The sequence below is a fragment of the Mus musculus genome, chromosome 1 (genome assembly GCF_000001635.26).
Source record: "Mus musculus strain C57BL/6J chromosome 1, GRCm38.p6 C57BL/6J".
In the NCBI taxonomy this organism is placed as follows: domain Eukaryota; kingdom Metazoa; phylum Chordata; class Mammalia; order Rodentia; family Muridae; genus Mus; species Mus musculus.
In genome coordinates this window covers 139052898-139065079 of record NC_000067.6, presented here as the reverse complement: position 1 = coordinate 139065079, position 12182 = coordinate 139052898, and the positions used below count along the sequence as shown (strand labels likewise).

The window sequence follows — 12182 nt, the reverse complement described above, 5'->3', positions numbered from 1 at the left end:
TTTGAAAATGCATTGGTTTTTTGTTTTGCTTTTTTTTTTAATTTAAAGTATGTAAAGTTTGCCTGCATATCTGTGTGTACCATATTGATGTTACAAACCACTATGAGCCACCATGTGGGTGCTGGCACCAAACGCGAATGCTCTGCAAGAAAAGCAAGTACTCTTAACCTCAACCACTGAGCCAACTCTCTGGCACAAGAAAATACATACCTTGTTAAACATTAGCTTGATAACCTGGAAGAATGCCAAAACTCTATGTAGTCTAAAAGTGCTACAATTTTCTAAAAGAATTTTTTGTTTGTTTCATACATACAAACACACACACACACACACATTATTGGTTATTTTTTATTTGCATTTCAAATGATATCCCCCTTTATCCCATCCCCCTTCCCCCCTGTTTCTATGAGGGAGCTCCCTACCTACCCACTCACTGCCACCTCACCGCCCTAGCATTCCCCTATGCTAGGGCATCAAGCCTCCACAGGACCAATGGCCTCCCCTCCTATCGATGCCTCTGCTACATATGAAACTGGAACCATGGGTCCCTCCATGTGTATTCTTTGGTTGGTAGTTTAGTCCCTGGAAGCTCTGAGGTGTCTGGTTGGTTGGTATTGTTGTTCTTCCTATGGGGTTGCAAACCCATATACCCAAAAGATGCTCCAACAACATATAACAAGGACACATGCTCCACTATGTTCATAACAGCCTGATTTATAATAGCCAGAAGCTGGAAAGAACCCAGATGTGCCTTAACCGAGGAATGGATACAGAAAATGTGGTGCATTTAGACAATGGAGTACTACTCAGCTATTAAAAACAATGAATTCATGAAATTTCACAGGCAAATGGATGGATCTAGAAAATATCATCCTGAGCGAGGTAACCCAGTCTCAAAAGAACACACATGGTATGCACTCAGTGATAAGTGGATATTAACCCAAAAGCTCAGAACACCCAAAAATACAATTCACAGACATATGAAGCTCAAGAAGAAAGAAGACCAAATTGTAGATGCTTCAGTCCTACTTAGAAGGGGAAACAAAATTACAGGAGGTGGAGGAGGGGGGGACTTGGAAGGGAAAGAGGAAGGGGAGGGAAAAAGGTGAGACACGATTAAGAGTGGGAGGAGATGGGAGAAGTATAAAGGGTCAGGAAATTGAATGGAGGTGTGGAGCAATGGGGGATGAGGAAATGGGGGTAGCCACTAGAAAGTCCCAGATGCCAGGAAAGCAAGAGGCTCCCAGGACCCAATGGGGATGACATGAGCTGAATTTTATTTCTATTATAGAATAAAATATTGAAGGTAGTTTTATTTTGTATAAAATAAATGTAGGAAGAAACAAAACATTTAATGATGGTTTTTAATATATCACAGTTTATTCAAATACCTTGAATTATTTTACATATTTTGAATTCAAAACTACTCAAATTTTATGTTTAATGAAAAAATATGAACTGAAAATATGAATACTAGCAAATACTTTTGAGTCCTCTTCTATAGCCTGAGAAAGCCCTTGTATTCTTGCCTTTTTCACAGTAATGAAGACCTTCCAGGAGAATATCAGACTAAGTGCCATAAAACCCGCAATTGATAAAAATGCTACTTTGACTTTTAAGTTATTATCAGCCTGAAGAGCTCCTCCAAACCAGAACTATTATAGGATTCCCTCCTAGGCCCTGCGAGGCGACAAAGATGAATCTGCTATTACCTGGTTAGGAGCAGCTATTATCATGGCCCACAGTGTCATTCAAGTAGCTCCAATGGAAAAAGCTACAAGTGAATAATAAAGATCTCATAATAGCTCTTAAGAGTTCTCTACATGATCAAGGTACTAAAATGAACTCCAGAGAGTTTAAAAGGGGGGAAAAAAACCCACCTTTTCTCTTGATAAGGAAAAATAATTAACTTGACTTAATGCATCTGCGAAGCTTTCTTTAAATCAGGCCTTTATACTTCAAGAGCCAGATAAAAACCATATATTAAAAATATGTAGATATTGTCTTTTAAGTACACAGAGCACAGTTCTAAATGTGCAGACGTGTTTAGGTCTTTTTGTGAAGCACTCAATATGTGTTAGTCAAAGGCGCAAGTGTGAAGGACTTACAGTGCTTAATTTGCTCGAGGTAATAATGATGCGCCTCTCATGCAGCATGCTGGCGTACAGTCGCAGCATGTTGTTGACATCCACGGCAACAAAGTACTCGGTCAGGTTTCTCTGCACGAGGGAGAAGAACTGTTTGAACTACCATACACATGGATACAAGGGAAAACATTTTATACATTTAGCAGTCGTTTGAGAAATACTTGTATAGAGTAGATAATGTTTTAAATGACAGTAGAATGTACTGTGCTTATGTCAGCAGATAGTATTAGATTTAATTATTTTTAATGAATGCCACTTCTAATAATACCATCTTTTGTACCCAATGGAGAAGGTGGATTTATACGCAGGCCTTTGCTTCATTATTAAAGAAAACATGTAGGTTTTACATCGGAGCAGGCTTCCTTTTTACTACTGTGGTCAAATACACCTTTGTGATTGATTCCTCAAGGCAATACACCTGTTAGACTACACCTGTTAGACTTCCACTACAAAACAAACAACAACAAAACAGAGATGAGCTACATTCTTAGGGTCTGTCTGAAGCAAATATTATAATGCATAGAATGTGTAGAGGATGGTGGGTAAAGAGCCAAAAGGCTGAAATATTTTTGAGCAAGAACATAAGAGATCCATCTCTCAAACCTGTAAAAGGCAGAGATCTTACAAGACAAATTGGCAATCATGGCATCTCAAATAAATAAAAGCTGAAGGCTCAGTGAGTGGTGTTCAGCTGCTGGGAGGAGGCTTGCTTCCTGTTTTCTCTGATGCTTCTTTCACCTTCTGACTCAACTCCCTACACAACATTACCTTTGCAACCTACAACAGAACTGCATTTGTTATCATCACAAAGACTGGCCATCCTTATGTGGAAAGGTATTGCCCTCAATATACAACACTGTGAATTTTATATTCTGTTTCCTTAAATAGGACAGTGGGAAAGTGTGCCAGTGATAGCATAAATATTTATTTTTTATATTCTCAATAACCAGGACTTAATAGAATGCTTGCTTCCTTAAATATTTGAAAATAATAGTCTGGAAAGATGAAATTAGAGCTCTCGCCTAGCTTGGCAGGTAAGGCACTTGCCTTCAAGACTAACCTCAACAACTGGAACCCACATGGTGGGAGGAGAGGGCTACACTCTTAACTTGTCATCTGACCTACCCAAAATTCACTCAGTCTCTCCCCTCCCCCGCCTCTCTCCCTCTCATAGACACACAGACAGACAGACAGACAGGCAGGCAGGCAGGCAGGCATGTGTGATGTGTGTGTGTGTGTGTGTGTGTGTGTGTGTGTAAAAAATAGAAAAATTTAAAAAGTAAAATAGAAACTATGAGAAGTTTGCTAGTGAATGTAGGAGAGGTAACTAGAGAGAAAGACGAGGAGAGTAAGTCTGTGAGACTTTCAAGTGACCAGATCATGGCTATCTGAGTCTGACCATAGTAAGCATCCATGACCCAGTGCTTATCAGGTACAAAGGGCAAGGATTCATTATTAGACCTGAGAGCTTGGACGGCCTATCCTGAGCCCACATTGTAAGAGCAAGGTCATGCAAAGCCTTTTCATAGGGTTTATATGAAAACCCTTTCAATGGAATTCATAAGACTTATCTTTCTTGAAGTTTTAATTTGATAGTCTTGAATTGATACTAGAAAATTTACAATTGGGGTGCTTGGGAGATGGTAGAGTTGGTAAAATGCCTGCCACACAACCATGACGACCTGAGTTCAGATCCTCGGCTCCTAAGAAAGTAGCACTTTGGAGGTGAAGGCAGATGGGTTTCAGAAGGGCTGGTGAGCAGCAGCTGTGGCCTCTATCGCAAAACAAAATGGACGTAATAGAGGACATCAATGCTGACTTCTGACCTTACGCACCCACATACACATGAACGTGTACACATGGGTACCCACACACACGAACTCATCCACACATGTACACAAGGAAAATTTACATTTCTATTCTCTGTCTTCATTCACTACTCAATGTTTGAGAAAGCGAATGCTATAATAGTTTGAAAATGTATGAAAATAGCACTCCCCTGAGGTAAACGCAAGTGACTAATGGAAAACAGCACCCACCTGAGTCAATACAGTGACTGCAGGACCCTTCCTGCTGACCTTCCTTTCATTTGATGGTTTATAACACATTTATTTTAATGTTCTAAGAAAAACTAAAGAGAGTCTTTTCCTTTCCCGCAGTTATCAAACAACATGAAAAGATATCTATCACTTCTACTTATTTGTGAGTGCTCCTATTTGTATAACTTTTGAGATGCACAAAGTATTTCCAATATAGCTACAATTAACAATGTAATAAGCATTATTTCTTACAATATCCTCAAATCTAATAAAATGCCTATGCATTAAATTAAAAGCAGGCCATCAACAACCGGGACACTAAGGATTAAACCAACTCACAAAGAGGAAGTCGAAAATTCAATGGGCCATTTAATAAGATGACTGCAAAGGGCAAAATTTTCCTGTTATCATTCTTTCCCACTGGTAGAAGCCATGCCTTGACGCTTCCTCACATTACAGACAGCCATGCTCAGGAGCTAAGTGTATGTGCTTGTCCCTAAGCTGACCACCTTGGTCACAGACATTTGTAACAGAACAGTTTTAGAAGTAGAAAGCAGACACTTACACTCTCCGGTATCGTTGGGAGTCCAGTTATGTCAGGTGTGATGAAACAGGAGTGCTAGTTAGCAGAAATGAAGCACAGGAGGAAAAGATTACATTCCATGTTCTATACAATTTGAAATAAAAACAAGAAAAAAACATTGACTATTGAAGACTACAGACTACCATTCTGGACTTGGTAAATGGGGGAGAGTGTCAGATGACACGGCAGATCTAAAAAACTTTAAGGATTCAAAAGTGAGGCTCCCAAAATAGGAGCCTTTGAAATTGGCCAGAAGCAGGGTAAGAATCTCACAAGTATTAGCACAAAAAAGAATATATTACCAAAAGGTTACATATATATAAGTATATCTAAAAACATGTATTTTCAAAATATTATTTATGTAGACTGAAAAATAAAAGCAGGCTATTTGAAGAGTCTATAAAATAGCTCCTAAGGTTTCTATGATGAACTATAGTAAATACATTTTGTAACAAGTATGCTCTTCAGAAAAGAACAATGAAGATAATCTTTCAATAACTGAAATTTTAAAATGTATTTGCTATCCAAAACTATGAACTTATGGAAACACCAATAAATAAATATTCACTTCCAGAATAAACAAAGCAATATCATCAATTATTTACATGAAAAGGATACTGAGCCTCTAGACTCCACTAACCCCCCAAAGAAACATATTATCTATGCAAATCAAAGTGCAATCATCCAACCGCTCGCTCTATTTTCTGTTCATATTATGCTAAATGATTTTAATGCCTTAATTATATATGAATAATTTAATATTCTTATATCTAAAGATAGGAAGAGAAATGTTCAACAGTATTTTGAACAGAGCTGAACTAGTCAAAGGCTGTCTCACAGAGTCATAGTGCATAATTTTCCAGGATGGAAGAACAGTATGAGATAAGTCACAAGATTATCTTGTGACAAGAAATAATTGTGACAGGAATTTCATGCAGTGAATAACTTCAGCATACTACTGAAAAGAGAAAATGCAAGATTAGGTCCATTAAACACCTTTATTTGGCTGTGTTTTTCATATTATGTGCCTCAGAAATTTAGGTGAAAGAAAGAATAAACAGAAAACATATTCTAATTGATTACTGTTAATAGTCCGTTTCCATTTTCCAAAGACCCATAGTGAATCATAAAGGCATAGTGATCTCAGAAGAGAGATGATAGAAGTCAGCGCCCTGTTCACTCACCGGAATTAGTGAGGGGTCATCTTTCAGAACTTGCTCACTGGCAATAAATAGCTCTTGGTTCTTATGAAAGAAAAATGAGTATTTTACTCCAAAGGGGAAGCTTACACAAAAACATTCCTGTGTACTGAGGAAAACCCATGTTGCTATATTATTTGAGTGACATTCATTATATAGGAAATTCTAAATTCTGACCTGCTAATCTATTCTAGAAATGTCCTGTGCAATGTCTTGAACTGTGTGTAGAAAGGCAGAGAATATTGAATCAGTTTAAAGTACTTTTTAAAAATCACTTATATGTTAACTTTTCATAAAATCTTCAATATTCCACTGATCAATAATTACTTCTAAGAATTCCAGTAAAGATGCTGAAGAGCATCAGTTTTAACTGTGAGATAAAATTAGTCTCCAGGGCTAGTTCACAACAAGTACTCTATTCCTCGAATCATTAATGGACAGGTGCATAGTAATCTGCTATTGAAAGCAAAATAAGTAACTTGAAAACAAGTACACAAGATTTGGAAAATATAATAGACTTAATCCAAAAGCCCAACTGCTCTCAGGTATAGAAAGGTGTCTCACAGCACCAAGCACTAGAGACATGAAAGCCAAAACTGCAGTACTCTACTTCACTCCAGTTTGGCAAATACTCTAAAGCAGACAAGAAGGAGCGATTGCTGAGGAAACCGTAAAGAGAACATTGATGCATAGTTGGTGGAAATGGAAATACACAAAACCACTATGGGCAACAACATGGAGGCTTCTCCAAAGGGTCACACCAAAATGTCCTATTGATCCAGCAATTGACTCTTGAGTATGCACTCAAAAGACAGGACAGCAGTAAAGCTGCAGCCCAAGTTCAATGCAGGGAGAATGCACACCCTTGTTCAGAGAAGCTCTATTCACAATAGCCAAGAAATAAATCACCCTTAGCTTCCACCAGCAGACATACATTCTAAAGGTAATTTTATTTATGCACATGTACTAACATGGCAGACTACTGTCAATTGTGGTAATATGGGAAAATTGGAGAATGTTTCATTAAATGAAATGAGACAAAAAAACCTTGATTTTATTCATGTATTCAATCTAAAACTACTTAATAGAATCAGCAGGATATTACAACATAGCACATCAACAGGTACAGTTATTTTATTACAAAGAAAATAAGGGTCTGGAACACAGTTCAGTGGACAACATGGCCCTGAGTACCACACCAAAACCAAATACAGTAACAGACTTGAATAGAGTACAGATTTATTTACATTTATATGATATGTGTTTGTATTTATGTACACATGTGAAGTTATCTATGGAGGCCAAAGATGGGCATCAGATCACCTGGAACCAGTTAGATGCAACAGTGAGCCACTGATTGGGTCCTGGGCATAAAGCTATCCTCTACAAGAATAGCAAGGGTCTATAATGCAGAGTCACCTCTGACGCTCCAGAGTCCATCTTCAATACTCATTAACCCTCTACAAGTGCTGCTTCTATTATTTAATTAAACACACACACGTTTCATCACTCTTTACAAAGTGTTTGGATTATATATAAAAACAATAGTTGAGAGACTGATATCTTCTTGTCATAACTTCGGGGCTCTTCTGCTGCCCTCACTTCTCCCATCCCTCTACTGCAATCTGACTAACTATGGTCTCTACATTATTTGGATCTCAATGACTTGAGAATCTTGAGTTTCTCCTTACTTGGACTTTTCTCTAGTTCTCACATAATCTCCATTCTTTTTCATGATAGCCTGTCTGGGTGAGCAGGTCTTAGCTTTTCCTATATACTTCCAATAGCCTATTTAGATAGAAACATCTATGCCTGCTGAAGACTTTCAGATTTGAATTAAAAAAATATGTAGCAGAAAATGAACTAGTCAGCCATCATTGGGAAGAGAGGCCCCTTGGTCTTGCAAACTTTATATGCCTCAGTACAGGGGAACACCAGGGCCAAGAAGTGGGAGTGGGTGGGTAGGGGAGCAGGGTGGGGGTATAGGGAACTTTTGGGATAGCATTTGAAATGTAAATAAAGAAAATATAAAAAATAAAAAAGAAAAGAAAAAACAGCCCCCCCCCCAAAAAAAAGATCCCATCTCCTGGCTTTCCATTCCATCTTCTCCAGTGGAAATCAATTCTATCCACTTGGGCAGTTTGCAGCAAGTGAAAACACACGGAGCAAAGTCAGCAAAGGAGAGAACAAACATGGTCAAGTGTGTGGAGAGGACTTCATAAGAGCAGGAACAGGGCAGGTTCTAGAGCCAGTCAGCCGACAAAGGGCTTTGCAGTGAATGGAAAGGATAGTGTTCACTTAAGATGCTGACTAGAATGATAAGACAAGAATGAGATAAAATAGTGAGACAGGAAAAAAAAAAAAAAAAGCTTGGAGTAAAACTAAGTGCTAAGTAGGTGAACCTGAAAGTGGAAGCCAAAAGTTTAGAAATTTTCTATATGAAACAGGAAGTTACAGACTGGTATGCTGGTATTTGGGGGGCTACGACAGAAGGACTAGAAACTGGATGCCAGCAAGACCAGAAGCACAGAGCCACCATACACTCATTACTCTGTCTCAAAATTATATATAAAGAAATTTAAGATTCTGAGTCATTTTAGTAGTGTCAAAAAGGGGTCCATCTCATGGAGAGGTTTTCCTTATGAAAAACTGAATACTACTATTCTGTTGAAGGAACTTAGCAATAAAATGACTGCTAATGAGCTATCGCTATACCCATCCATCAGTGCCTCACTCAGCCTTCATCAGGTAAGATTCTTCTTAAAATAGATGGGAACTAACACAGTGACCCAAAGCTGGACACGGTGCAGAGAATGAGACTCCTGAGTGCTCAGTCCTAAATGGGATGTATTTATCAAAGTGCTCCCTTCAAGACTCAGAGATCTCTGCAAAAGAGGAGCAGAAGGAGTTGAGCAGCAAGAGGTGATGATGTCTCCAAGTACATACACCACGTCTGCCAGACCCAAAATGACTGCAGCACACAGAAACCAGAGACTGTGTCAGCGTGCACACAGCCTGCACTGAGCCTGAGGAGACCAAGTACTGAGAGGAGGGAATGGACACAAGGTCCCGAGACACCTAACTAAGAGTCTACTTGTAATAGATACCTACTAGGAAAAGGAAAATCAGTTTTCTCCACTGGAGTGTCACTGGGTACCAACCACACTTTGGAGCAGTCCCCATACCCATGTGTAGCTAACCAAGATAAAAAAGACTTCATGGTTTCTTGTTGTGTGTGTTTTGGTTTCTTAAAGTATTTTTGTTACACTTGTGGAGTTTTGTTGGTTGTTTTCTTTTTGGTTCCATTTCTATTGTTATTGTTTCTGAGAGGGAGAGGGATAAAGGGGAGAGAACGAGAGAAAGAAAGAGAGAAAGAATGAAATGGGGTACCTAGGAAGGTCAGGGATGATATAAGAGTTTGAAGAAGGAAAAACATGATCAAAATATACTTTATGAAAACAATGTCAAATAATTTTCTTTTAATTTAACATGTGTCTCTGAGGGAGAGTGGTTGCCTAGAATACCAAACGTATACAGGTTCATTAAAAATGTTTAACTTTGTTTAACAAACAAACTGAGGAATTACAATTTTTTAACAAAGAACTTTATAGTTTAAGAAAGTTTACTCTGACACTCTTTATGAGAATGAACTAGAAGAATCACTTAAGGGGAACTGTGTAGAATCTGAATCAAACTGCTGCGTGTGGGGGCTTCAGGAATAGATTACGACAGTACTGCTATTTGCAGATGGTAGAAGCAATACAGGCATGAAGACTGTTATTTTATGAGCAAAACAATTTCATTATCACTCAAAACTGCAAAATGTCTTACACAAATAAACATTTCAAGCTGAATTGCCTAAAATAATTTGCTTGGCCTATTAATGTTTTTCCTTGATCTTGGAGAGAAAAACACCAAACATATTAACAAGAAATAATGACAATAACAATAAATGTTAGCCTATTTTATTTGAAAAATTAACAAAAGATATGAATGAAACCTCCATACTCTGTTATCAACAACTTTTGATGTCAACCAGCCCCCAGAGATCCTGAGCATCAACCTAAGCAGATGTGACAGGGAAAGTTCACTAAGAGGCTTCAGCAAGCCGGCACAGAGGCTTGTTGTTCACACAAATGCTGACCACAGCTCTAGGGATCATAACTACCCTGGAAGGTACATTTGCATGGAAGGAAAGACAAGGGCATTTTAGTCGGAATTCTGCACATTACTAGACAAGTTTCTTTTGTGATGCCCACCTTATTGTAGATATGCGTGTGTGTGTCTATGTGGGCATGTGTGCATACATGTATGTGTGTACATTTATATATTTATTATTTATGGATTTCAGTTATTAGCACCAAGCAAGGTTAACACCATCTTTGACATTTTCATGGAAACAGGGTGATTTTGGCAAATGACTCCTGGAGCAGATGTGCATTCTTCAGTGAGAATGAACTGTGTCTGAAAACAACTTATGAAGTACTTACCACACTCAAGTTGACAGGAGTGTTTGCCTTTGGTACTGGGTGGTTATAGAGTGATTTAAGAGTTTCATTCAAATCCTCTTCCTGAAACAAAGAGAAGATCCTTTAATAATTAAAACATATAAAACCAAATAGAATTTAAGATATCTTTGGATATTACTAATGGAAATATAAAATAGTAAAGCCATAGCAGAAAATAATATGTATGGTTTTTCCTCAAATAGTGAAATACACAATTATCCCAATACTCCATAGTTATACCTCTGACATATGGAGGAAATAGAACAAACCCAAATGTAACTACAAGAATAAGTTGTTTCATTCGTTTGAACTAAAGAATTTATGTATGCCTGGAAAACTCTCTGCCACATTGAGTAGGTCTAATGAGAGAGGCAACCGAACAATCATCCAGGTTAATGTCTTATTCACAAGAGACACAAGGCCGATTGCATGTCTACTAAGAGATAAGTGAGGAAATGACTCTAGTGTACTCATGCAATTATCCAGCTGTACAACAATGGCACAGGACTGGAGCCTTAAACATACTAAGTTAAGTGACAGTAGCAAGGACAGACAAGGGACCACCTGTGTGGGGGCCTCCATTTAAGAAGCTATATAGGCCAGGCAGTGGTGGCGCATGCCTTGTAATCCCAGCACTCGGGAGGCAGAGGCAGGCAGATTTCTGAGTTCGAGGCCAGCCTGGTCTACAGAGTGAGTTCCAGGACAGCCAGGGCTACACAGAGAAACCCTGTCTCGAAAAACCAAACCAAAAAAAAAAAAAAAAAAAAAGAAAGAATTAAAAGAAAAGAAAAGGGAAGAAAGGAAAAGAAGAGAAAGGAAGAAAGAAAGAAAGAAAGGAAGGAAGGAAGGAAGGAAGGAAGGAAGGGAGGAAGGAAGAAAGAAAGAAAGAAAGAAAGAAAGAAAGAGAGAGAGAGAGAAAGAAAGAGAGAAAGAAAGAGAGAAAGAAAGAGAAAAAGAAGCTATATAGATGTCATGGTAGTTGAGAGGGGAGAGAAGAAAATGAAATAGTAAATTATAATTCATTGAATATAGAGTTTGGGTTTGTTTAGATGTGTCGTATTGGTGGTTAAAAACAATATGACTGTGATAAATACCATAAAATTATAATCTACACTGGCAAAAACTGTCCATTCTATGTAATGCATATTTTAACAAAATAAAACAATAGAGAAAAAAATATCAGCTTACCAGTTCCTTGGCCAAGTAATCTGCCAGAGTATTTAGAAGTTTATAATATACTTCAAACCATGGCAAGTAACTGTAAGAAGAATTTAAATGTATATAAAGCACTGGAAATTTAGAATCAATAAATAAACAGGTAAATGGAAAGTGAGTTGCTATTCTTTATAACTGGTTGATCCTGATAACAGAAAAGAACTACAGCCAGGTTTTTTTTTACCCATTCCCTACTCTTAGCTGTACCCACTTCCTTTTTACATCAAAAGCCTCTTCAAAATGACTTATTTCTATCTCAACTCAACCACTGCTTGACAGTATGGAAAGATATTTACTGTGGTATTTATTGTGGTAGAGGGACTATGGATACTTCACATGGCATTTTCAAAAAATGGTGCTAGTCAAACTGGATGAATGCAAATAGATCCAGACTTACCACACTGCACAAAACTTAACTCCAAATGAAACAAAGACCTCAACATAAAACCAGATACGCTAAACCTGATAGGAGAGATAGTAAACTCACTGGC

At 38.0% G+C, this 12182-nt stretch overlaps 1 protein-coding gene across 7 annotated transcripts in view; it reads right to left on the bottom strand.

The window, feature by feature from the left end:
- Nucleotides 1–12182, bottom strand: part of Dennd1b (DENN/MADD domain containing 1B) — a 212335-nt gene that overhangs the window by 110964 nt on the left and 89189 nt on the right. For 4 of the 7 annotated variants that reach the window (NM_001166501.1, XM_006529719.3, XM_030255029.1 and 1 more), the window contains 4 exons: nt 11665–11734; nt 10459–10539; nt 4752–4805; nt 2109–2219 (listed from right to left, as the gene is read on the bottom strand). In NM_001166501.1, coding sequence (NP_001159973.1) covers nt 2109–2219; nt 4752–4805; nt 10459–10539; nt 11665–11734 — 316 coding nt within the window. Of the gene's footprint in view, nt 1–2108; nt 2220–4751; nt 4806–5953; nt 6014–10458; nt 10540–11664; nt 11735–12182 lie in introns of all 7 variants that reach the window. The other 3 variants (XM_006529716.4, XM_006529718.3, XM_006529717.3) reach the window with 1 other exon arrangement.